This window comes from Scyliorhinus torazame, chromosome 1, assembly GCF_047496885.1.
Source record: "Scyliorhinus torazame isolate Kashiwa2021f chromosome 1, sScyTor2.1, whole genome shotgun sequence".
Classification (NCBI taxonomy): domain Eukaryota; kingdom Metazoa; phylum Chordata; class Chondrichthyes; order Carcharhiniformes; family Scyliorhinidae; genus Scyliorhinus; species Scyliorhinus torazame.
The window spans coordinates 134,538,912-134,566,040 of record NC_092707.1 but is presented as its reverse complement, the minus strand read 5'-3'; the positions used below and the strand labels follow the sequence as shown (position 1 = coordinate 134,566,040).

The window sequence follows — 27,129 nt, the reverse complement described above, 5'->3', positions numbered from 1 at the left end:
GGGTTGGAAGCGGGTGCGGCAGCAAATGTTTTAGCCTTCGCCTCGCTGATTGCCCGAAGGCGGATCCTGTTGGGGTGGAGGTTAGTCTCTCCACCCTGTGCCCTGGTGTGGCGGGGGGATCTGTTGGTGTTTTTAAACACTCGAGAAAGTGAAGTTTGAATTGAGGGGAAGGTTGGGTGGTTTTACAATTCAAATTTGTTCATTATACACTTTCAAGAATTGGATGACATCGAACGTTAGAGGGGGGGGGGGGTTGGGGCGAGAGGGGGGATTGGACTGTGTATGTTGTTGGTGACTATGTTTGGGTGGTGGTGGATTCTGGAATCCTTTTCTTTGATGTTTGTATTTAAAATGTTGAGGGTTGTTTGGTTTGGTGGAAGAGAGGAATTGTTGGCCAGGGGATTGACATTGTATTTGTTACCATTGATTGTTTGTTGGTGGGTGTAAATTTGGATGAAAATTTGAAAAAGGAGAATGAAAATATTTATTTTTAAAAATGGACCAAAGACGGGACTAGGCCATGTAACTTAGAAAGAATTTCATGTCTCGGAGATAGAGATCCAGCACATAAGGGGACGAAGCAAATAAATTGGTCAGCATTTGGAGATTTGAAAAGAGAAGTTGAAAAGAGGGAAAATATAGGTGAGACCAGCAATATCTACAAAGAAGGAAAGAAAAGGTAAGGAAACGGAAGCCCTACGGGACCTACCGAAATGAGGGCACACACAAATCAACCCACCACACCGAGGTGGACAAAAGATAAGTATTCAGGATGCATTTTGAGCATTAAACAGGCCCTGATCTCAGCACCCGCTCTAGGACTCTCTGATTATACAAAGCCATTTAGTCTTTTCGTGCACCACAAATCTGGTTTTGGCAAAATCCGTCTTCACTAAGGTTACTGAGGCAGACAGCGACCAATTGCTTATTTTAGCATTCAATTCGACCCAGTAGCAAGCGGCCTGCCTGGTTCTCTACCAGCTTTTGCTGCAGCATATTGTGCAGTACAACAAGCCCAGACAATCACTTTAAATCATTATACCACCTTACATGTGCCTCATTCTGTTGAAATTCTCCTCACTAAATGTGTAATCCAGCACCTGACTCCGGCCCATACAATCAAATAGGAGGTAGAACTGTTGCCAAACTCCAACCTGAGTATTAAGCGGTGCACAACCCTCAACCCTGCCACTACCCAATGCTGAGGATGGTACCCCTCATTGTTGTGAGACTGTTACATAATTGGTGACTGTCATGGGAGAGTACCTTTAAGAACTGGGTGTTTATCAGTGACGTCAGATGTGGGTGGAGCTGGGCTGTCTGTCAGCCTTTTACTTTCATTTTAGGTTGTTTGCTGCAGGGTGTGTTCTAATTTCGTTTTCAGAGCTGGATAGCTGCAGTCACAGCCAGGAGGTGTATGAGTCTCTATCTCTGTAATCAAAAGACTGTAAATCGATCCTTTGGTGATTTAAAACTAATAATTGCTCTCAGTAGTGACTTTAACCTGATGTGATTCTGTAAAAAGTTTTTTTTTAAAGTCTTATGGATGTTAAAAGGACAGCTTAAGGATTATGTCGTGTTGTATTCTTTGGGGGTTATATTTGAATTGATGATTGCTAAGATGTTCACTGTATGTTGTAAAAAGATTAACTTGAATTCATAGAATAAACATTGTTTTGCTTTAAAAAATACTTTTCCATTTCTGCTGTACCACACCTTTAGAGTGGGCTGTGTGCTCCCCATACCACAATCTATTAAACGTTGTGGGTCAGGTAAACTCCAGGATACACTTTGGGGTTCCCTAAACCCTGGCCCATAACAAATTGGGGGCTCGAGGGTGATAAAAGTCTACCTATTGGATTGGCTTAGTGAACTTAAAGACAGTGAAGGGTGAGCATATTGTGGTTGCTTTCATGGGCAGTATTTTAGTTTAAGTAGGGAGTGTGTTGTGGACAATGGCTTTTTCAGAGGTTCTGAAGTTTTTGGGGGTGGAAACGGTCACACGCAGTACCTTACGGACAGAGATTAAAAACAGACTTGTAGATTTGGCAAAAACATTGCAGTTAACATTACCTGACAAAATGTGAAAAGATGAGGTACTTACCGCGGTAGCTGAGCATTTAAATTTGCCTGAGATACAGTCTGACTCATTAGAAATGGCAAAGATCCAGTTGCAGATTCAGCAACTGGAACATAAAAAAGAATTAAAGCAGCTTGAATATGCAATGAGAGAAAAAGACATAGAAAGGGAGAGACAGATCAGAGGGAAAAAAAGGAGAGAGAAGAAAGAAACAAGGAAAGAATAGCCCGAGCAGAACAAAAGGAAAGAGATAGAGAGGAAAGGGAAAAAGAGAGAGTTTGGCTACGAAACATAACAGTTAGTCAAAATTGGCAGATGTAACAGGAAACATACAGTTGGAGGATAGTGATGAAGATAGTGAGAAAGAGCGTCATAGTCGAAGGCTTGGCGGGGATCTATTTAAGTGGGTGGAGCATTGCCAAGGTTTGACAAGAAGCCTTTTTCATTTCATTTGTGAAGGTAGCTAAACAAATGAAATGGCCACAGGACATGTGAGTATTACTGATTTAAATAAAGCTGGTAGGTAGGGCGAGTGAAGTGTTTGCATCACGACCGGAGGAGGTATCTGGGATGTATGAGGAGGTGAAAAAAATCCATCTTAGGTACATATGAACTAGTGCCTGAAGCCGACAATCAAAGGTTTATAAATTTCAGGAAAGAATTTGGTCAAACATACATGGAGTTTGAAAGGATTAGAGCAATTTTGATAGGTGGATAAGGGCTTTGAAAATAGACCAAACGTATGAAGCTCTCAGAGAAATTATACTTTTGGAAGAGTTTAAAAGTTTAATTCCTGATGTAGTGAGAACTCACGTGGAAGAGCAAAGGGTTAAAACTGCGACGTTAGCAGCAGAAATGGCAGATGATTATGAATTAGTTCATAAATGAAAGCTTGGTTTCCGATACCAGTTCCAGCCTGTGAGGGATAGAAATTGAGGACATGAGAAATACTCAAGTGATAAAGGTAAAGGTGATCTGATGGGAGATAATAAGGAGAGTGTACCTCAGATTAAAAAAGAAATCCAGGACGGTGGAAGAGACGTGAAAAGTTTCAAATGTTTTCACTGTAATAAACTAGGCCATGTAAAGTCACAGTGTTGGTGGTTGAAGAAAAGCACTGGGGAAGCTGATGTAGTAAAACAGGATAAGACAACAATAGGGTTTGTTAAAGTGGTAAAGGAAAGCCCAAGTGAAGTGAAGGAGGTGCAAAAGATTGTACAGCCTGATCAAGAGGCGATTGATAAGAAGGTGCCAGATCTCTTTAAAGAATTTACTTGTGTGGGTAAAGTGAATTCATGTGTATCAGGACGAGCAGGTAAAGGATTCACAATTTGATACGGGAGCTAGTCAATCTTTAAATGGTAAAAGAAGAGGAGTTATGTAGTTTGGGAAAAATGTTGCCAGAAAAGGTGGTAATATGTGGAATTCAGGGTGAGAGGAGTAGTGTTACATTTTATAAGGTAAGGTTGGAAAGTCCAGTGAAGAGTCGCAAAGTGGTAGTAGGAGTAATAGAGAAACTATCTTGTCCAGGAATACAATTTATCTTGGGTAATGATATAGCTGGATCGCAGGTGGTAGTGTTGCCTACTGTGGTGGATAAGCCAGTGGAAAATCAGACAACTGAAGTGTTGAAAGACGAATATCCTGTGATTTTTCCGGATTGTGTAGTAACAAGGTCGTAAAGTCACAGGTTAAGACAAGAGGAGAAATCAGAGAGTGAAAATGAAGTTGAAGTGCAATTATCCAAAACGATTTTTGATCAGATGGTTGAAAAAGAACAAGAACAGGCGGAGGATGAGGCGGATATTTTTAGTTCAGGAAAATTGGCGGAGTTACAACAGAAAAATATAGAAATAAAAGGGATGTATCAGAAAGCATACACGGATGAGGAATCTGAGTGTATACCAGAGTGTTATTACCGTAAAAGTGATGTCTTGATGAGAAAATGGAGACATTTACATATGCAGGCGGATGAAAAGTGGGCAAAAGTTCATCAATTATTATTGCCGGTAGGGTATAGAAAGGAGGTGTTGCGAGTTGCACATGAGGTACCAGTGGGAGGTCATTTGGGAATAAGGAAAACTCAAGCTAAAATCCAGAAACATTTTTGTTGGCCTGGACTACATAAAGATGTAGTTAAATTTTCTCAATCATGTCACACACGTCAAGTCATAGGGATCTCAAGCAGTGATAAAACTAGCACCCTTAATACCCATTCCAGCATTTGAGGAACCTTTTACAAGGGTCCTAATTGATTGCGTAGGACCACTTCCTAAAACAAAAAGTGGGAATCAATATCTTTTGACTACAATGGATGTGTCTACTAGGTTTCCAGAGGTCATTCCAATACGTAATATTACAGCTAAAAAGATTGTGGAGGAGTTACTTAAATTCTTTACTAGGTATGGACTACCCACAGAAATACAATTGGATCAAGGATCAAATTTTATCTCAAGGTTATTCAAGGAAGTTCTGGATAGCTCAGGAATAAACAATTTAAATCAACTGCGTACCATCCAGAATCGCAGGGAGCGTTAGAAAGGTGGCATCAGACATTAAAGACAATGTTGGGGCTAATGGTCAAAATTATCCAGAGGATTGGGATAAAGGAATTCCATTCGTACTGTTTGCAATTAGGGAGTCAACCAAATTCAGTCCTTTTGAACTAACTTTTGGTGATGAGGTAAGAGGACCACTTAAATTGATTAAAGAAAAATTGGTGAGTGAGAAATCAGAAATTACATCATTGGATTACGTGTCAAATTTTAGGGAATGATTAAATAGAGCAGGGGAATTGGCTAGACAACATTCAAAAGTTGCACAAAATGTCATGAAACGGGTAGCGGACAAGAAATCCAAAGTTCGCAGTTTTGCGAGTGAAGATAAAGATTTCGTATTGTTACCAGTGGTAGGTGAACCTTTAAAAGCAATGTTTTGTGGACCTTATTAGATTGAAAGGAAATTAAGTGAGGTGAATTATGTGGTAAAAACACCAGATGGAAGGAAGACTCTGTGTCATGTGAATATGCTTAAAAGTACTTTGAAAGGGAAGGAGAGAAAAAGGAAAAAGTTTTAATGATTCTAACTCAAAATGACAAACCAAATCCAGATGACTGTGAATTTGACATCCCTCAAATTAAATTGGAAAATGAGGATGTTCTTAAAAATTGGGATAAATTGTTGAGTTACCTTCCAGAGGAAAAACAAACTAACCTGAAAGAGTTATTCATATCACATGGACAAGTTTGTGGAGATAACTTGGGAAGTACTAAAATGGCTATACATGATGTAGATGTCGGAAATGCTGTTCCAATCAAACAACATCCATATAGACTTCACCCTTTAAAATTGGCACAGGTTAATAAAGAGATTGAGAGTATCCTTAAAAATGGCATAATTAAAGTCAGTTGCAGCCAATGGAGCTCACCCATAAGTGATGGTACCAAAACCAGACGGTACCCAACGGGTGTGTGTGGACTATAGAAAGGTTAATGCAGTTATAAGTACGGACTCTTATCCTATCCCACATTTGGAGGATTGCTTTGAGAAAGTGGGACAATCAGCTTTTATTTCCAAATTGGATTTACTTAAAGGTTACTGGCAGGTACCTTTATCCGAAAGGGCGAAGGAGATTTCAGCTTTTGTGACTCCAGGTGGTATATACCAATTCAAAGTTATGCCATTTGGCATGAAAAATGCCCCACCCACATTACAACGGTTAACTAACAAAGTTGTTTCAGGATTACCCAATTGTGCGGTATACATCGACGACCTGGTAGTTTTCAGCCAGACATGGAAAGAACATTTAAAACATCTGATGGAGCTATTTGATCGACTTCAGGAGGCGGGTTTGGTGGTAAACCTAGCCAAAAGTGAATTTGGAAAAGCCCAAGTCACTTTCCTTGAGGAGTTTCCGATACCCTCAAGACGAAGGGAAATAATGCGATTTCTTGACATGAGTGGATTTGATCGAACATTTGTGCAAACGCTTTGCAGCGTGATTGCTCCACTGATGGACATGCTGAAGAAATCAAATGAAGTCAAAAAGTTCAGTGGACAGCGGACTTTCAACAGGCATTTGACTGCCTGAAAGCTGTGATAACCAATTCTCCTGTGTTGGAGAATTACAAGGGATTCTGTGATCAGATTGAACTAAAGTATCTGACTTTAAAGAGAAATGGATGGATCGTACAGAGACCTTCTTGTTCAAAGAGACTGTTAATCGAGAAGAATTCCAGTTGGAGGAAGAAGGGGAAAAAAATGGACTATATTATTATACCTGTTTGCATGTGTTGTTTTTTTGAAACGAAAAAGTATATTTACTGAGCGAAATTCTCCATCCCGCCCCGCCACATTTCTGCCCCGACCGGCCGGCGGGAGTCTCCGTAACACCGGCCGGTCAATGGGGTTTCCCATTGTGGGGCAGCCCCACGCCGTCGGGAAACCCCCGGGCGCCGGCAAAACGGAGACTCCCGCCGGCGGAGAATGACGCCCACTGTGTGCATTTCTTAAAGGATAGTGAAAAGGTGAAAAATGAAACCATCTTGAAGTTGATGGGTTTTTTTTTCTTGGTGGGAGGTGTCATGTGAGAGTACCTTTCAGAAATGGGTGTTTATTACTGCAGTGATGTCAGAGACTGGGTGGAGCTGGGCTGTCTGTCGGCTTTTTACTTTTGTTTTAGGCTGTTTGCTGCAGGATGGATTTTAGTTTTGTTTTCAGAGCTGGATAGCTGCAGTCACAGACAGAAGGTGTATTAGTCTCTCTCTCTGTAATCTAAAGACTGTAAATCGATCCTTTGGTGATTTAAAACTAATTACTGCTCTCAGTAATGACTTTAACCTGATGTGCTTCTGTTAAAAGTTTTTTTTCAGTCTTATGGATGTTAAAAGAACAGCTTAAGGATTACTTAGTGTTGTATTCTTTGGGGTTTATATTTGAATTGATGGTTGCTAAGATGTTCACTGTATGTTGTAAAAAGTTTAACTTGAGTTCATAGAATGAACATTGTAAAAATACTTTTCCATTTCTGCTGTACCACACCTGTAGAGTGGGCCGTGTGCTCCCCATACCACAGTCTATTAAAAGTTGTGGGAAAGGTGAACTCCATGATACACTTTGGGATTCTCTAAACCCTGGCCCATACCAGTGACCAAACCACAAACAGACCTCGGCGAGCTTTCCCTCGATAACCCAGATTTAGTGTATTTGTCGACGGATCAGCACTGAAGAGACCCAAACGGCAAATATTGCGCATGTTATGCCATTACATCACCCTACGTAACTGTAGAGGCGGCTGCCCTTCCAAATACCTTCTCGGCTCAACAAGCTGAACTATTCACCCTTACACGAGCCTGTATATTGGCTACGGACAAGACTGTAAATATTTATATTGATGTTTATGCCTTTGAAGTAGCCCATGATTATGGACAAATTTGGAAATTTAGGGGATTCTTAACATCATCAGGCTCAAATATCAAAAATGCGAACTAGTGGACAATCTGTTACTGGTCATTCAGAACCCAAAGCAATTGGCAAGTTTAAAAAAAATAAAAAATTTAGAGTACCCAATTATTTTTTTTCCAATGAATGGGCAATTTAGTGTGGCCAATTCACCTAACCTACACATCTTTGGGTTGTGGGGGTGAAACCCACCCAGACACGGGGAGAAAGTGCAAACTCCACACGGACAGTGACCCAGGGCCAGGATTCCAACCCGGGTCCTCAGTGCCGTAGGCTGCAGTGCTAACCACTGTGCCACGTGCTGGCACCGCAATTGGCAATTTAAAAATTTCAGACCCACACAGGGCATACGGATGAGATTTCACTGGGAAATGGGAGGGTCGCGAAGCCGCAAGACGGGCAGCATTATCAGATTCTTGTGTACAAGTCTCCGCCTATATGTCCAGACATACCAAGCCTGTTGATTCACCATCCTCAATTGATCGGCCTTTCAGTCTCAGGCCGATACTGATGAGGGAATGACTTGAGTTCAGAATCAATGTACTTAGACACCTGAAGGAGTATGGGTCCATCATGACGGCCATATGGTGGTACCCAAATCTTTACTCCCATGGATTGCCCGATGTGTTCATACCTTCACACATGCGGGCAAAGGGGTAATGGCAGACTATATTGTCGAAACATGGTACGCACCAGGTATTTCAGCAATTGCAAATCAAATTAGTGAACAATGCGTCACTTGTCAGACGATGAATCCGGGAAAAATGGAAAAAGTACAGTATGCCTCCAACCCAAATTCTCCAGGACCCTTTGTAAATTTACAGATGGATTTTATTGAGTTACCCCCATGTATGGGTTTTAAATATGTTTTAGTGATTATAGATGTATTCTCTCGATGGATTGATGCTTTCCCATGTAAAAAGAATGATGCAACTACGGTTGATGAGTTCCTGTTAAAAGAAATTGTGCCATGATTCGGCATCCCTGTCTAACTATCAAGTGACAATGGATTACTTTTTACGGGAATGGTCATACGAGTAATGCGTAAAGCGTTGCAAATTAATCCGCATTTTCACTGCAGCTACCATCCACAGTCAGCTGGACTTGTGGAGTGATATAATGGAGTTTTAAAGAACAAGTTAGCAAAATTGTGTGATGAAACTGGACTAAAATGGGTTGAACTATTACCCCTGGCATTAATGATAATGCAATCAGCAATCAACAGGACTTTCACCATTATCATGGGATGTCTTCAACGACTACCCTATTGCAGTGTATTTTACGGCAAAACAAATGGACATCCACAAGATGGAAGACAATATGCTGAATTATTGTATTGCCACAACAAAAAGTATTTCTAGCTTTGATTCGCAGGTCAAAGAAGCCCAAGTGGATCCAGCAGAAGGGATGTGCCATAACCTCGAGCCAGTAGAATTTGTGTACGTGAAGGCTTTCAAGAGAAAGACCAACCTGCACCCAAGGTTCGAAGGCCCATTCCAGGTTCTATTAACTACCAATACCGCAGTGCAAGTCAAGGAGCGGTCAATATGGATCCACTCATCACATTGCAAAAGCGACCCTGACCAGGAAACAGGGGGGCCGAACTGACCATACTCGCGTTTTTTTACTATTCTTCATGTTGTTTTACGATCAGCCGAACTACATATGAACACTTTTCTGTACATGACATACGAGTACACTAAAACGCTTAACTTATGAAGGTGTTGGATCTGTGCCCACGTACCCATACACTGAAGAGGGGAGTCCTGCTAAGACTGATCTCACTGAATGAGTCTGAAACAGCAGAATGGTGGTTGGAATAGGACCGGTCTTGCAAAGTGAAAACCAGATTAATCCTCTTTAGAGTGAAAGGAAATAGTAAGAAATGGTGGGAGTCAGCAGGATAAAATATGGAGACAATATGTTCCAACCTAAGTATGATCTCTCGTATGTACCCCCAGTTCTGTTCCTCAATAATACCACAGGAGGAGGCAGATCAAAAGGGCCTTGTAAGTAACCAAACGGCAGAGTGAAAGGCTGGAATTAACAAGTGTAGCCATTCCCTTCTCCTTACCCCAGCAAATCTCCTCATCGATGGGAAGAGTATCCTTAACCTCGTGCTTTACAATAACACGACTCAAAGCACTAAGTTTGTCACTCACTGGACTGGAGATCAGATAAGTCAATTGAGAACTTATAATGGTACCTACTTTATTTGTGGTCATAAGGCCTATCCCTGGTTACCCCTTAACTGGTCAGGGTCCTGCTACCTGGGCTATATGGTTCCCCATATTCACCATTCTACATTGTTCTCCCGAAAGGCTTTGAACACCCTGAGAAAGAGAAGGGCAATAAGCGAGATGGAGCGGTTCTTGTCCATTTTTATTCCTTGGTATGGGACGGGGAAGTTAGCCCGGAATCCATAAATATGGCAGTAGCTGTAGAAAAGATAGCAAATGATACTGCAGAGGCACTGGACAGGATCTCTGCAGAAATGGTGGCCATTCGGACAACGGCCTTACAAAACAGAATGGCCTGAGATTATATCCTGGTGGAAAAGGTAGGGACTTGCGCCTTGATAGGGTCAGATTGTTGCACCTACATATCAGATACAGCCAAAAATATCATCAGTTTGGCCAATCACATCCGAAAAGAGATACATGATGGTTCAAGCCGAGGAAAGTGGGGTTCATTGCAAGAGTGGCTAGAGAGATTGCTGGGTGGCCGAGCTGAGCCGATTCTGCAAGACTTAGTTTTGATAATTGGTCTTTGCATGGGCTTATATCGGACAGGCAGGCTATCAAATGCTGCTGTCGTATGAAAGCTAAAAGCATAAACCCAAAACCCGCTGCAATGGCCTTGATGTTGCCGAAATCCCCCCAGAAGACCTATACAAACAAGAGCTACAGAGAATACTGCCTGAATAACGTTGTCATATATGGATATGACTGTGTAAACCACTGTATTGTATTGTAACATGCCCAGGCTTGTCCCTGCTGGCTCCAAACCATTGTAGTATATAATATGTGTATTGTGGTAAACTGCCACTATATTATATGTAATGTGGTAAACCACTATCTGCTGGCTCCGCCTCCCCTCGGGCTCGGTATAAAGGTGGCTGGTCTCCGCCGCTGCCTCAGTTCGGGATACGAGGCCAGGAGGCTTTCTGTTTAGTTTATTAAAGCCTCAGTTATGTTCACTACTCGTCTCGTGTTCGTTGATGGCACATCAATGACAGAAGGGGGGAGTGTAGAAATGCAGATTTCTGGCTAACTAGAACCAAGGCATGATAGGATACTTGGCCATAATTGTGGTGTACTGAAAATTCTGCTGAGAGGGCAAGAATAGGTTGGAGGGTCCCCTTTCCTGTGTATTGTAGTGTCACTTCCTTATCTATATCCATCTGTTTCCACACATTGTCACACACACATAGTCATGTATTGATACATTATCAATACAGCTTGAGTGTCTCCTAGATTTGTGAGGAGCCACGATTTGAAGTTAAATATGGTCTTTTATGATTTTAAGCTGAGTAAAGGTTTTTTTAGGCACCAAGATTCAAAGTCATGTGGCATTTGTTTAGTTCAGTGTATAAATATGCAGGAGAGCAGTTGTACTTTGGATTCTCGCCCTAACCCTTGCTTAGGCGCAGTCTCCCCTTGTGGCAAGTAAAATAAATTAACTGTTGATGTTAACCTATATTTTGTTGTCTGAGTCTTACTCGGAGTCGAGTTTTTGACACTTTCATAAGGACTTCGTAATGAATAGGTCTTTGTTCCACAATATGCTTAGTAATGAAAATGTATCAAAAGCAAGGTTAGTGCAAGCACCTTACCTGTGTAGAAATGGCATTCATGGCAGATGCACGTAGACAATTAATTTGTTGGACATTATAATGGCCAATGACAGGATAACAAATCATGGGCGTCATTCTCCGACCCCCCAGAGGGTCGGAGAATGGCCGTTGGCCGCCGTGAATCCCGCCCCCGCCGAAGTCTCCGAAGGGAGAAAAGTCGGCGGGGCGTTAATGGCGCCGCTGCCGCGGAGAATGTCACGGGCCTGCGCAAGGCAGCCGATTTTCGGCCTGCCGATATTCTCCCTTCGGAATGGGCCGAAGTCCCGTCGACGTGATGACCGTTCACGTCGACGTGAATCAAACCTCCTTTTCATCGGCGTGACCCGGTGCTCCAGGCTCACGCCGACCAGCATGGAGGTGAGTGACGGCCTGGGGGGTTGGCTCTGGGCAGGAAATGGCGTGGCCGCAGTCTGATTGTGTGAGGCGAGGTGTGTTGTCTCGGGTTGTGTGTGTGTGTGTGTGTGTGCGGCGGGGGGGGGGGGGGGGGGTGGTTAGAGTAGGCTGGGCTCCGGGGGAGTGCCGGGAGGGGGTCCGTGCCGGGGTGGAGGTTGGGGGTGGGGGTCCGTGCCGGGGTGGAAGTTGGGGGTTGGGGGGGGGTCCGTGCTGGGGTGGAGGTTGGGGGTTGGGGTGGAGGTTGGGGGTTGGGGGGGGGTCCGTGCTGGGGTGGAGGTTGGGGGATGGGGGGGGGTCCGTGCTGGGGTGGAGGTTGGGGGGGGTCAGTGCTGGGGTGGAGGTTGGGGGTTGGGGAGGGGTTCCGTGCTGGGGTGGAGGTTGGGGGTTGGGGAGGGGGTCCGTGCTGGGGTGGAGGTTGGGGGTTGGGGGGGTCCGTGCTGGGGTGGAGGTTGGGGGTTGGGGGGGGTCCGTGCTGGGGTGGAGGTTGGGGGGGTGCCGTGCTGGGGTGGAGGTTGGGGGGGGGGGTCCGTGCCGAGGAGGGGGATGGGAGGGCAAGTGAGTTGGTCCACCTGGCCAGGTGCCAGCCTCCAACAGTTGGACCCATGCGGTCCATGCCACCTGGCTGGGGGGAGGAGGGGATATGGGCAATGATGACATGTCGTCGTTCCCCCCCACCAGGCCGTCATGTTTTCAGATCATCCAGCGATGTTGGCCGCCGTGGTGACAGCCACTCATGTCTACGTTGCCCTGGATGAGGAGGAGGAGGAGGAGGAGGAGGAGCGTGCCAGAGAGGCGGCGCAGGCTGCCGCAGAGGGGCAGGCGGCAGCCGCCCAGGCTGGAGGGACACCTGACCGACAGGACGAGGAGTGGGAGGAGGACGTCGCGGCCCCACGGCAACGGAGGCACCCGAGGGCGCCCCGTGTGTACCGGCCCCGGCAGTCATACCAGGACCTCACGGACCGGGAATGCAGGAGGAGACTCCGGATGAGCCGGGAAACCGTGGCACACATCTGCCACCTGCTGGCACACCTGTCACCGCGTGGCACTGGCGGGGGACACCCTCTCCCCGTGTCCGTCAAGGTTACGGTGGCCCTGAACTTTTATGCAACGGGGTCATTCCAGGCACCGAGTGGGGACCTGTCCGGCATATCACAGACACCGGTGCACCGGTGCATCCGGGCAGTGACAGATGCCCTTTATGCCATGGCGCACCGCTACATCCGCTTCCCCGTGGACCGGGCCAGCCAAGATGCCCGGGCCGTGGGCTTCTCTGCCGTGGCCGGGTTCCCCATGGTCCAGGGCGCGATCGATGGGGTGCACGTCGCCGTGTGGCCACCTGCAGATAACAGGGCCGTGTTCACTAATAGGAAGGGGACCTATTCGATGAACGTACAGGTGGTCTGCGACCACCGCATGATGATCCTGCATGTCTGCGCCCGTCACCCAGGCAGTGTACACGACTCATTCATGTTGTCGCGGTCATCCATCCCCGGCATGTACGAGGGACGCCATCCCCGGCTGAGGGGCTGGTTGCTGAGCGACAGGGGCTACCCATTGCGATCGTGGCTGATGACGCCTATACGGAGGCCACGCAATGAGGCGGAGAACCGCTACAATGATGCCCATGTAGCGACAAGGGGAGTGATCGAGAGGTGCTTTGGCGTGCTGAAGATGCGTTTCAGATGCCTGGACCTCTCTGGGGGCGCCCTCCAGTATCGGTCAGATAGGGTCGGCCGCATCATTGTGGTGTGCTGCGTCCTGCACAGCATAGCCCAGCAGAGGGGCGATGTGCCACAGGCAGAGGAGGGCGGAGTGGAGGAGCAGCAGGAAGAGGCACAGTCCTCCCCAGATGAGGGGGATGGGGGCAATGGTCAGGGCAGACGGGGTAGACACAGGTGGGTGGCTGTCCACCGTTACCGGCTGGCCCAGCGGGCACGGGACAGACTGGTAGACGCCCGCTTCACTGACTAGATGGGAGTGGGAATCGGGTAGTATGGCCACAGACCGCACACCATGGCAACAGCCGACCACCCACACCCCCCACCCATCCACCCACCCAGCACCCTCACCCCCCTCCCCAACCCCACCCACCCCACCCGCATGCACACCACCCCCACCCCATTGCCGATCCACCTGCGGCACAACGGGCCGGGCTCACACAGTTGTGGGTGGACGCGTGTCTATTGCAGGCCATGGAGGATGATGACAACCCGCCCTGCGATGAGCTCCTGGCTCCACATCGTTGGACTATGTCTGACCCATGGCCACAGTACCACCATCCACCCGGACCATCCCTGCATGCGGCTGTGACACTGCAGCGCACGGTCCCGTCCTCTGCCCGGGGGATGTTGATGGCGGCCCAGGGGGAAGGGGGCAGACTCACCTGGGGCTGAGGTAAGACCACCCCTCACACACACACACTTGCGCTCAACGTACATGACACGCCCGCACACTTTGGACAGAGCACAAAGGCAGCTTCGGTAGGTGTAACATTGACTTTAATAACCAAAGGAGTTCATGCACGTGCCCTAGCCCCTAAAACTCATCTGTGCCCTGCACCCGTGCCAACTTACTCAGTGTCTAATTGTTTGGCCTTATGGGCCCTTTGACTACGTCTACGTGGTTCCCCAGACGGTACAGCAGAACTGGAGGTGGACTCCTGTGATTCCTGCCCTCTGACACTGGATCCCTTTGGCGGCCGTTTCTTGGGGCGTCCTGGCCTAGATGGGCCAGGCTGCGGCCCGGGTGACTGGGATGGCGAGCTGCCAGCCTGTCCTGCCCGTTGCCCACCCGATGCACCTGGGACGGAAGTGGGGGGAGTCCGAGGTGTCGCGGTGTACCGGGACCTCCCCTACAGAGGGAGCCGGGACGGACCACACCACCTCCTCCTCCCTCGGGGTGCCCGATGGCCCCCAGGCCTCTACATGGGTGGGGGATGCGAACGGACTGGCCATCCGACGCCCCCCCGATATCTGGCGCTGCCAGTCCTGGAGGCCTGTGCTGGTATCGACAGGGGTCTGCAGATTTGCAGCCATGGAGCCCAGGGTGTTGGCAAACCCTGTCTGTGACAGTGCGACGCCGGCTCGCACATGGCCACTGGCGCCGATGCCCTCAGCAATGGCCTGCTGAGACTGGGCCATGGCCTGCTGAGACTGGACCATGGCCTGCTGAGACTGGGCCATGGCCTGCTGAGACTGGGCCATGGCCTGCAGAGACTGGGCCATGGCCTGCAGAGACTGGGCCATGGCCTGCTGAGACTGGGCCATGGCCTGCTGAGACTGGGCCATGGCCTGCTGAGACTGGGCCATGGCCTGCTGAGACTGGACTGGGCCATGGCCTGCAGAGACTGGGCTATGGCGTTGAGCGCCTCTGCCATCTGGCCCTGGCACTGGCTCATGGCCTCCTGTGAGAGGGCAGCCATTTCCTGGGCCACAGACGCCGCCTGCACGGAAGGCCCCAGGCCTCGCAAACCGTTCCCCATGTCTGACACCGTCGCAACCATTGCCTCCACCGCGGACGCCACCCGTGCGGTGTCAACCTGGGTGGCACGCATGACCGGGACCACTCCCAGCTCCTGGACGCGGGTGGACTCCTCCACCTGCGACCGCAGCCGCCGCAAGCCGCCCGTCACCCTCTTCGCTCGTCTCCGGGTCGGTGGTTGCATCGGATCTATGTGTGGGTGTGGTAACTGCAGGAACCCGGGATCCATCTGGGCGGCAGATGTTCGCTTGGCCTGGGCTGCCCTCCGACCGCCCGGTCCCTCTGCTGCTCCTACCTCCACCTGCTGTACCGGGACGGCTGTGTTGTGCGCACCAGTGAGTGTACCAGACGCCTCATCACTAAAGTGCCCAACCGTGGTGAGTGTTTCTGCGATGGTGGAGGGTGTTGGTGGCAGCAGTGGCGTTGTGTCGTGCTCTTCGACCCACTCCCAGTCCATGGCACTTTGGGGTGGGGGTTCGTCTCCACCCATCCACTCTGAGTCACTGTCCGGTATTTCGTCTTCCTGGGTAGTGCTGTCCCGGGTAGTGCTGTCCCGGGTAGTGCTGTCCCGGGTAGGGGTGTCCCGGGTAGGGGTGTCCTGGGTAGTGGTGTCCTGGGTAGTGGTGTCCTGGCTCGGATGCGAAGGGGGCCTGTGGCTGCCCCCCTCATCGCTGGGTGGTCACTCCCGCACGTGACGGGGGTGTCGTCTCCCTGTTGCTCCAGGTCTCTCCGTCTCCCGTGGTGTGCGAGGGGCATGCTGCGGGCGTTGCATGCTGGAGGGTCCGGGTCTCTCCGTCTCCCGTGGTGTGCGAGGGGCATCCTGCGGGCGTCGCATGCTGGAGGGTCCGGGTGTCTCCGTCTCCCGTGGTCTCCGAGGGGCATCCTGCGGGCGTCGCATGCTGGAGGGTCCGGGTCTCTCCGTCTCCCGTGGTCTCCGAGGGGCATCCTGCGGGCGGTGTGCATCTGCGGGGATGGGTGCCTGGACGTTTGGTCCTGCGATACACAATGAAGCATGCATGGTTAGACATCAGGCAGTGATCAGGTGATACGGGGGAGGGGGATATAGGGGAGGGGGGATATGGGGACGGGCTGTCGGTGGCTCACTTGCTGGTGGGCCCCCGACCTCTGCATCAGCAACCTCCCGGTCCTCAGGTCCGCCAGCCAGTTCCAGGGCCCTTTCCTCGTGTACGGTCAGCGGCCTCTCATCAGCGGGCGCTCCTCCAGTCCTCACATGCTCCATATTGTTGTGTGTGCGCTTCTCCTGTTGGGGGGGGGGGTGGTGGCAGGGGTAAAAGGCAACAGTGTTAGGCAGGTATATGAATGCACGCCATCGGTTGCGCGTGCATTGCAGAGGTTAAGGTTAGGGCTGGATTCACTTGGGGATATGGGGGATATGGGGGAGGGGGGATATGGGGGAGGGGGGATATGGGGGAGGGGGGATATGGGGGAGGGGGGTATATGGGGGAGGGGGGTATATGGGGGAGGGGGGGATATGGGGGAGGGGGGGGATATGGGGGAGGGGGGATATGGGAGATATGGGGAGGGGGGAATATGGGGGAGGGGGGATATGGGGGAAATGGGGGAGGGGGGAAATGGGGGAGGGGGGATATGGGGGAGGGGGGATATGGGGGAGGGGGGATATGGGGGAGGGGGATATGGGGGAGGGGGGATATGGGGGAGGGGGGATATGGGGGAGGGGGATATGGGGGAGGGGGGATATGGGGGATATGGGGGAGGGGGATATGGGGGAGGGGGATATGGGGGAGGGGGGATATGGGGGAGGGGGGAATATGGGGAGGGGGGAATATGGGGAGGGGGGGAATATGGGGAGGGGGGAAATGGGGGAGGGGGAAATGGGGGAGGGGGAAATGGGGGAGGGGGGATATGGGGGTTATGGGGAGGGGGATATGGGGAGGGGGGATATGGGGATATGGGGGAGGGGGGATATGGGGGAGGGGGGATATGGGGGAGGGGGGATATGGGGGAGGGGGGATATGGGGGAGGGGGGATATGGGGGAGGGGGGATATGGGGGATATGGGGGAGGGGGGTATGGAGGAGGGGGGATATGGTGGAGGGGGGATATGGTGGAGGGGGGATATGGGAGATATGGGGGAGGGGGGTATGGGGAGGGGGGATATGGTGGAGGGGGGATATGGGGGATATGGGGGAGGGGGGATATGGGGGAGAGGGGGATATGGGGGATATGGGGGAGGGGGGATATGGGGGAGGGGGGATATGGGGGAGGGGGGATATGGGGGAGGGGGGATATGGGGGATATGGGGGAGGGGGGAATATGGGGAGGGGGGGAATATGGGGAGGGGGGAAATGGGGAGGGGGGAAATGGGGGAGGGGGAAATGGGGGAGGGGGAAATGGGGGAGGGGGGATATGGGGGAGGGGGGATATGGGGAGGGGGGATATGGGGGTTATGGGGAGGGGGGATATGGGGAGGGGGGATATGGGGATATGGGGGAGGGGGGGATATGGGGGAGGGGGGGATATGGGGGAGGGGGGTATGGAGGAGGGGGGATATGGTGGAGGGGGGATATGGTGGAGGGGGGATATGGGGGATATGGTGGAGGGGGGATATGGGGGATATGGGGGAGGGGGGATATGGGGGATATGGGGGAGGGGGGGATATGGGGGATATGGGGGATATGGGGGGATATGGGGGAGGGGGGATATGGGGGATATGGGGGGATATGGGGGAGGGGGAAATGGGGGAGGGGGGAAATGGGGGAGGGGGGAAATGGGGGAGGGGGGAAATGGGGGAGGGGGGGTATGGGGGAGGGGGGATATGGGGGAGGGGGGATATGGGGGAGGGGGGATATGGGGATATGGGGGAAGGGGGATATGGGGGAGGGGGGATATGGGGGAGGGGGGATATGGGGGAGGGGGTATGGAGGAGGGGGGGTATGGTGGAGGGGGGATTTGGGGGAGGGGGGTATGGGGGAGGGGGGTATGGGGGAGGGGGGGATATGGTGGAGGGGGGATATGGGGGATATGGGGGAAGGGGGGATATGGGGAGGGGGATATGGGGGAAGGGGGATATGGGGGAGGGGGGATATGGGGGATATGGGGGAGGGGGGGATATGGGGGAGAGGGGGATATGGGGAGGCTCACCCTGCCTGCTCTGAAGAGGTCGTTCACCTTTTTGTGGCACTGGGTGCCTGTCCGTGGTGTCAGGGCCACAGCGGTGACGGCCTCTGCCACTTCCCTCCACAGACGCCGGCTGTGGCGTGGGGCAACTCTGCGGCCGTGCCCGGGATACAGGGCGTCCCTCCTCTGCTCCACTGCGTCCAGGAGCGCCTCCACATCGCGTGACTCGAACCTCGGGGCTGAGCGACGGCCAGCCATCCAGTCGGGTGTTGCGGTCGGGTGTTCCGGTCGGGTGGGGGGGAGCTGCGCGGCCTTATGAGCCGTCACGCTGTGCAGCGCGTATGACGCTGCACGGCGTGAACCACTGCGCAAGCGCGGATCCCGTTACGTCGCTGCTAGCCCATTTCGGGCCGGAGACTATCGACCCATTTTTATGACGTGACGCAAGTGGGATTTGCGCCGTTTTTTGCGCCGATCGGCGGACTTTCCACCGATAACGGAGAATTTCGCCCCTGGGGCGAAATTCTCCTACCCGCCCCGCCACATTTCTGCCCCGACCGGCCGGCGGGTGTCTCCGTAACACCGGCCGGTCAATGGGGTTTCCCATTGTGGGGCAGCCCCACGCCATCGGGAAACCCCCGGGCGCCGGCAGAACGGAGACTCCCGCCGGCGGAGAATGACGCCCCATGTTCTAAATGACAGACAGTTGTTTGAATAAATCAAAACATCTCAGCTGAGAATTAAAACCAATGAAATTAAGTAATCGGCTAAACCCAGATAAGCATTCCCTTAAGAATGTGATCTGTATGACTGATTAGAGAAAAGAATTTTAACTGGAAATCCTTGAGGAATTCGTGAAAATTACTTTTAAAAAAGGCCTTTTGTTTCAATGACTTTTAATTTGTAAATCTGGAGTCACTTTTATCTTGAAGTTTTTTGCTTTCACTCTTCAGTGTCTCAAGGACATTTCAATGTACTCACAGAAAGTTTGTCGATGTAATTTTGTGCAAATGGACCAAACGAATTCTTGAAGAAATAAAGAGTGCTATATACACCTATTCAACCAGAGTGAGACCTTATCTATGATCGAGAGATAAGAGGGATCTTACAGATCCCTTGACACTAATTTTCTGAGCTGCAGGAGAACTAATATCTTTCTGTCTATCCTATGAGATCCTTTCAAAGTCCTAAAAACATCAATAAAATGATCTGGAATTCCAACAAATACAAGCTAAGTTTATGTAATCACTCGTCATAATCAAAAAGTGTGTTTATCAGCCGTAAATTTGTAGGAATTGGCATGTTTACTTTTATTCCCTGAAAGACAAACGCTGCAGCTACCCTTTTGTCTCTATTGGGTTACCCCTGAGCTTGAGGTTGCCAGACCTCTATATACAAATCCGTGAGACACCTGCTGGGAATCAGTATACCTTCTAGCAGGCCAAGTCTTGCTCTCAATCAATTAGTAGGGAAAACAGTAAGAAATTAAGAATGGAGCCTTCGTGAAACTGATCCACTCGGAACCCGTTCACATTTTGGACCATTTCCAGACAATGTTTGCATCAGTTTGGCTCAGGCTGTTGCTCAGTTCACTGGAGGAAAAAGTAACAGCCATGTTTGAATGGCAAAGAAAAAAAAACAAAGAACGCTCTTACTGTAACTAGTGGGGTACCACAGGGATTGGTGCTGGGACTGCAGCTATTCACAATATATATTAATGATTTGGATGAGGGAACAAAATGTAACATCTCAAAGTTTGCAGATGATACCAAGTTAGGTGGGAGGGTGAATTGTGACGAGGATGCAGGGATCCTCCAGCATGATCTGGATAAGTTGGGCGAGTGGGCAAATCAATGGCAGATGCAGTATAATTTGGAGAAGTATGAGGTTATTCACTTTGGAAGCAAAAACAAGAAGGCAGATTACTACCTGAATGGTTGTAAATTGGGAGAGAGGAGTGTGCAGCGGGACCTGGGTGTCCTTGTGCACCATTTGCTGAAGATAAGCATGCAGGTGCAGCAGGCGGTAAAGAAAGCTAATGGTATGTTGGCCTTCATTGCGAGAGGTTTCGAGTATAGAAGCAGGGATGGGTTGCTGCAATTGTACAGGGCCTTGGTGAGGCCACACCTGGAGTATTATGTGCAGTTTTGGTCTCCTTTTCTGAGGAATAATATTCTTGCTCTCGAGGGAGTGCAGCGAAGGTTTACCAGACTAATTCCAGGGAAAGCGGGACTGTCACATGAGGAGAGAATAACTAGATTGGGATTGTTCTCGCTGGAGTTCGTAAGAATGAGGGGAGATCTCATAGAGATTTCTAAAATTCTACAGGACTAGACAGGGTAGATGCAGGGAAGATGTTAACAATGATGGTTGTGTCTAGAACCAGGGGTCACAATTTGAGGATTCAGGGTAAACCATTTCGGACCGAGATAAGAAGACATTTCTTCACACAAAGTGTGGTGAGCCTGTGGAATTCATTACCACAGGAAGTAATTGATGCTAAATCATTGAATATATCCAAGAGGCAGCTAGATAAAGCACTTGGGGAGAATGGGATCAAAGGCTATGGGGAGAAAGCAGGATTAGGCTGTTGAGTTGGATGATCAGCCATGATCGTGATGAATGGCGGAGTAGGGTCAAGGGGCCAAAAGGCCTCCTCCTGCTCCAATATTCTATGTATCTATGGATGTTAACAATTTACTGTAACTACATCCAATCAGTAGATGGCAACCGAACACATACATGTGGATCACGTGATACTCTTGATTCGGGCAATAGGTCATTAGGCGAGATAGTAAATATCTAAAAAATGCTAAAGATACGTAGAAAGGTACAGAAAGAAAAGAGAAGTTTGCAAGAAATCTGTGTGAAAAAAAAGCTTGGACAAATTTCTAATCAGAGTCTGACTTCAACGACGACGTTGAAGCAAATCCCAATCGGAGCAAGATGGAAGGTCTGCAAACTCCATGGCAATTTTGTACTTTGGGTAACGTAAACGTTAATTGGCTCAATTTCAAGCAACAATTTGAATTGTAGATCTCTGCCCTAGACCTCGAGGTGACCAGCGACCAGCACAAAATAGCACTGTTTTTAACAATTGCTGGCTCGCAAGCCATTGAAATCTTTAACTCGTTCCAGTTTGGGGGTAAGACAGATAAAAAAAAGTATGACAAAATTATCAAGAAATTTGACAAGCACTGCCAGTTGCAACAAAACGAAATGTTTGAACGGTAATGTTTTCAGGCAAAGAGTGCAAAAATCAGGTGAAACACTTGACTGCTTCATAACGGATCTGATACTAAAAGCACAGAAATGTAATTTTTTGATTCCCCATGACTCACTTTTGCGAGATCAAATAGTCTACAGAGTAAAAAGTGACAAACTGCGAGAAAGGTTATTGAGAGTCTGATTTGACTCTAGAAGGCACAATCAGAATTTGTAGAGCACACAAACTTACAAGGAAACAATTTTCCTTACAAGAAATGATTGTCAGAGAAAGTGGCGTGAAAACTGACAACATGGCCAGCGCCATTAATGCATGTTTCAGACGGCAGCCATTTTAAGAATGACGGCAGCCATTTTACGAATGAATTTGCGAACACCATTACGTGAAAAAGGTATGGCAACACGCATCAGATTAAAATATGCCCTGCATATGGAAAAACCTGTGCTAAATGTCACAAGCTAAACCATTACGCATCTCAATGTAGATCGGGAACAAATTTGCAGCAGTTTACAAAGCTTAGGACAGTTAACAAAGAAGAGCAGTGCAAGAAGTAAGCATTAACATTTTTTTAAAGCAATCGATCAAACCTGACTCAGATGTAGATGAATTTGACTTAGAGGATTCCTTCTTTGTTGAAACAGTGGAAAGCATAGAAAAACCACTTCAAAAAATTACCAATTCGGAAACTTTAAAACAAATTTCCATCGTTCAGAATATAGATGACTGGACGATTCATTTGACGATAAATGGAACCAACATCAATGTAAAATTAGACACCAGAGCAAGAGCCAACCTTATCGATCAAACAAATATAGCCAGATTAAGGATAAAACCAGTGATTGACGAGAAGATCAACTGAGAGATTATAATGGCAATTTGATAACCACAATGGGTACTTGTTATTTAAATGTCAAAATTAAAGAAGAAAAAATTCCAATTAAATTCGGGATTTCATTTCATTTTCATTTTCAGATTGTTGAATCAGTATATCAAAGTTACTTGGCATTCAGGCATGTGAGATTCTGCAGCTCGTGAAATGCATTTACAGCTTGGACAGGATTTCATCAAATTGCAATGACCAGATTAAGGCGATTATTCAGAAATTTCCTCACGTCTTTCATGGTATGGGAACACTACCATTTGAATACAAAATCCAGTTAAAAGCAAATACCAAATCATTAATTCATCCACCTACGAGTGTACCAGCTTCTTTGAGGAAATGTTTAAAAGTGGAACTTGAGTGTATGCAGCAGTTGGGAATAATCACCAAAGTGGAAGAACGAACTGACTGGGTCAGTTCTATGGTTTGTGAAGAAAGCCAACGGTGACCTGAGAATCTGTATCGATCCCAAGGATCTGAATCAGAATATTAAGCGGGAACACTACCCAATTCCTAAAAGGGAGGAAATTACTAGTGAAATGTCAGGTGCCAAGATCTTTACCAAACTAGACGTGTCCAGGGGTTTCTGGCAACTAAAATTAGATGAGTAAAAAAACTTGACATGTTTAACACACCATACGGGAGATGTTGTTTCAACAGAATGCCTTTCGGGATTATTTCGACTTCTGTAATTTTTCATCGGGCTATGAAACAGATGGTCGTAGGTATCACAGGCATACAAGTGTATGTGGATGACATAATCATTTGGTCATCAAATGAAGAACAATAATGCACGACTTCTGCAAGTCATGAAGTGCATTGAAAAGTTTGGTCCCAAACTGAACAGAGCCAAATGCCAATTTGGCATCTCCAGACTAATTTACTTGGGTGATCAACTGTCGCTCAAGGAGCCCGACCAGACAGTGAAAAGATAGCAACCATTACCAGAATGTCAGGTTCAAAAGACAAGAAGGCAGTCCTAAGGATGCTAGGTGTTGTCAGTTTTTGGGAAAATTCATACCAAACTTGGCATCACGCACCACGGCACTAAGACAGCTTATCCAAAAAAATGTGACGTTCAATTGGTTTGATGACCCAACAGAGAGTGGTCTGATCTGAAAAGAGCACTAACTACAGCAGCTGTTCTGTCATTCTTCGACCCAAGAAGCAGTATGAAGATCTCGATGGATGCCAGCAAAGATGGCATAGGCGCAGTGCTGTTACAACAGACAAGCGAAGGGCAATGGAAACCAGCTGCATATGCCTCGAGAGCGATGACACCAAATGGGCAACGCTATGCGCAGATTGAAAAGAAATGTTTGGGTCCACTCACACGTACAGACAAATTCCATAACTACTTGTGTGGGTTACCCACATTCACGGTTGAAACTGATCATCGACCTCTCGTCTCCATTATATAAAAGAATTTAAACAACATGTCTCCACAACTACAGAAAATGGTCATGAAACTTCAAAGGTACGATTTTTAGTTAGTCTACATGCAAGGAGAGGAGATAGTTGTAGCTGATGCACTATCACATTCAACGGATGATCCAAGCACTATAGACATTGTACAGATTATTGAAGCTCAAGCAATCCTCATTGAAGAGAATCTACCTGTGTCTGATGACAAGTTGAAATTAATCAAAGAGGAAACAAGTAAGGACAAAACTATTCAACGAGTGTTAAAATACATGGGGGGATGGTTGGCCGAAAAGAACTTGTTCCAACTACCGAAACCTACAAATAGAATTAAGCAGTGGCAATGGGTTCCTGCTTGTATCGTAATACCGATTTCTTTACGACAAATGATCCTCAGTAAGGTGCATGAAGGCTATCTGGGGATGGAGATGTGTTAAAGGAGAGCTCGTCAGTCCGTGTACTGGCTGGGAATAAACAACAAGAAGCAACCTAATTGCACAATGTGAAACATATCAGAAGAACAAGTCCCATCAACGAAAGGAAGCAATGACCGTGCACAAAATCGGCACAACTCCGTGGTCGAAATTAGGCACTGATCTGTTTTTCTTTCAAGGAAGAGAATACTTGATAGTCATTGACTATTTTTTGAATTATGCTGAGGTAATCAAGCTACCCAACTCAAGTTCGAAGGCAGTCATCAACGCTACGAAATAAATATTTGCTAGGTATGGCATCCCATTCACCGTAAATGAGTGACAATGGACCGTGTTTTGATAGCATCAAATGGACTGCATTTTCAAGACAGTATGACTTCAATCATGTAACCTCCAGCCCGCATTATCTACAGTCAAATGGGAAGGCTGAGAAGGGAGTGCATATTGCCCAGATGTTACTGCAGAAAGCTTACGATTCAAACAGCGACCCAAACTTAGTTTTGTTAAGCCACAGAGCGACACCACTTGTGACAGGATACACATGAGAACAGTTGCTGATGAACAGGAAGATTCTGAAAGACGCAATCAACAACATCAAAAACAAAAGGAAACAACAAAAGTATTATGATAGAACAGCAAAAGATCTATCACCGCTAGAACAAGGTGATACTGTCAGAGTACAACTTCCAAATGGATGGTCGAGCATGGCACATGTCATATGCCAGGCAGCTCCACATTCCTATATAGTAATAACAGATGAGGGTTCTATCTTGAGGAGAAACCGCAGAGCACTCCTTAAGGTAAAGACGACTCAACCCACATTTCCAAACATCACAATAGATACAAAGCTACTCAAAGCAATTCCAACAGTATGTCAGGAAGACATCATCCCAGCAACAACACAGCAACAACACCATGAAGGAGCAATGGAGAAGAACCAAACACAACTGCAAGACACGATTGTCTTGAGAAGATCTACAGGTCTCAGGAAAAAAACAGATAGACTTAATTTGTTTAAAAAAATGTTTTAAATTGTTAACTGATGGACAATAATATTGTGCAACCATGTACATATGTTTGAATACATATCCAAACAACTTTAAAGGAAGGGGGGGGGGGTGACAATATGTGTATTGTAAGAATAATGAAGGGTTAACAATTTACTGTAACTACATTCAACCACTAGATGGCGATCAAGCACATGCACGTGGATCACGTGATACTCTTGTTTTGGGGCAGTAGGTTGCGAGGCGAGATAGTGAATAGTCGAGTTATCAGGAGCTCTGTAGTTAGTTTCATTGTTTTAGTAAATCTGTGATCTTTTATATCTTAGCAAGCACAACAAATCTATTTTGTCATGTAAATAAATTAGCTTTGTTCAAAACATAGCTTGATAGAACATAGAACGATACAGCGCAGTACAGGCCCTTCGGCCCACGATGTTGCACCGAAACAAAAGCCATCTAACCTACACTATGCCATTATCATCCATATGTTAATCCAATAAACTTTTAAATGCCCTCAATGTTGGCGAGTTCACTACTGTAGCAGGTAGGGCATTCCACGGCCTCACTACTCTTTGTTGAGATGATGTTCTTTGTGAGACACTACACTTCGAAGCCATCCTCATTAAGAAATCAAAGAACATCACACTTACCATCCTCTTCTGTCTGAAAGATAAAGTCTTTGCTTTCTCTTCTTCCTTCACTGTTGATCAGAATCAGATGGACATAAACATTTTTGTAAGGCAGGAGATTCTTAACGGTGAACTTAGAGACCATTGGGTCAGTTTGATTGCACTGTCTCAACCCCAGATTGTATTCAACTTTCAAGGTGTAGCGGGGGCAAACATAGATAGAGTAAGTGTGGCAGCGAATAATGTTGTATCCCATTGACTCCCAATGTAACGTAATCTGTCTTGGCTTGATCTCAGAGAAGGTGAGGTTCTCGGGTGCCCGAATTGGTTCTGTAATTAAAAATAATGGTAATGAATATCAACTCTAGATAAGTACCATTAAATTGATTAACAATAATGAAGTATTTGACATCAGGAATTTTGTATTATTTGTATTGACTTCAGTGAAATATGGAGCAAGAGTTAGTAGAATCATCTGACTTTGTGATGACAGAATCGGCTACAAATATCAAATGTTACATATTTGTGATTTTAGAGGGCATTCAAAATATTGAAGTGCTTTATTACCTTGTAAGATCCCTTTAATCACAGCCTACGACACAACATTTTTAATTCTTGATGTGTAGAAGTTGTACAAAGAAAGAACTTCCATTTATATACCACATGGGGCTGGTTTAGCACAGTGGGCTAAATATCTGTCTTGGAACGCAGAACAAGGCCAGCAGCACGGGTTCAATTCCCGTACCGGCTTCCCCGAAGAGGCGCCGGAATGTGGCGACTAGGGGCTTTTCACAGTAATTTCATTGAAGCCTACTTGTGACAATAAGTGATTATTATTATCATTATATGTCTTCCTCATTAATCCACAGCCAATAAATAATCTTGATATTAACCTCCTCAGCATAGTCAGGGGAGGATATCTGTGGAGATGAGGGTGGGGAGGACATTGATTACAAAAAGTGAATTGTGCAGAGCCGAACTTCAACTCGGTGTACATTTCATGACATTATTTTAAAGGTGACAGGCATTGCAGCATCTGAATGATTCACCATGGAGAGGTAGCATGGCTGTTAACATACTTATAGTTGGGTTATAGTGCAATTGAAAGCATAATTTGAAGTGAATTGCTGCTGCATGGGTATCCATGGGTAACAGGAAATTAGG

General features: G+C 47.6%; 1 protein-coding gene across 1 annotated transcript in view; it reads right to left on the bottom strand.

Annotated features, from left to right (window-relative positions):
- Positions 1–27,129, bottom strand: part of LOC140417302 (receptor-type tyrosine-protein phosphatase U-like) — a 1,277,635-nt gene that overhangs the window by 573,863 nt on the left and 676,643 nt on the right. Inside the window, exon 9 of the mRNA XM_072501194.1 lies at positions 25,987–26,295. Within this exon, the coding sequence (XP_072357295.1) occupies positions 25,987–26,295 (309 nt within the window). The remainder of the gene's footprint in view (positions 1–25,986; positions 26,296–27,129) is intronic.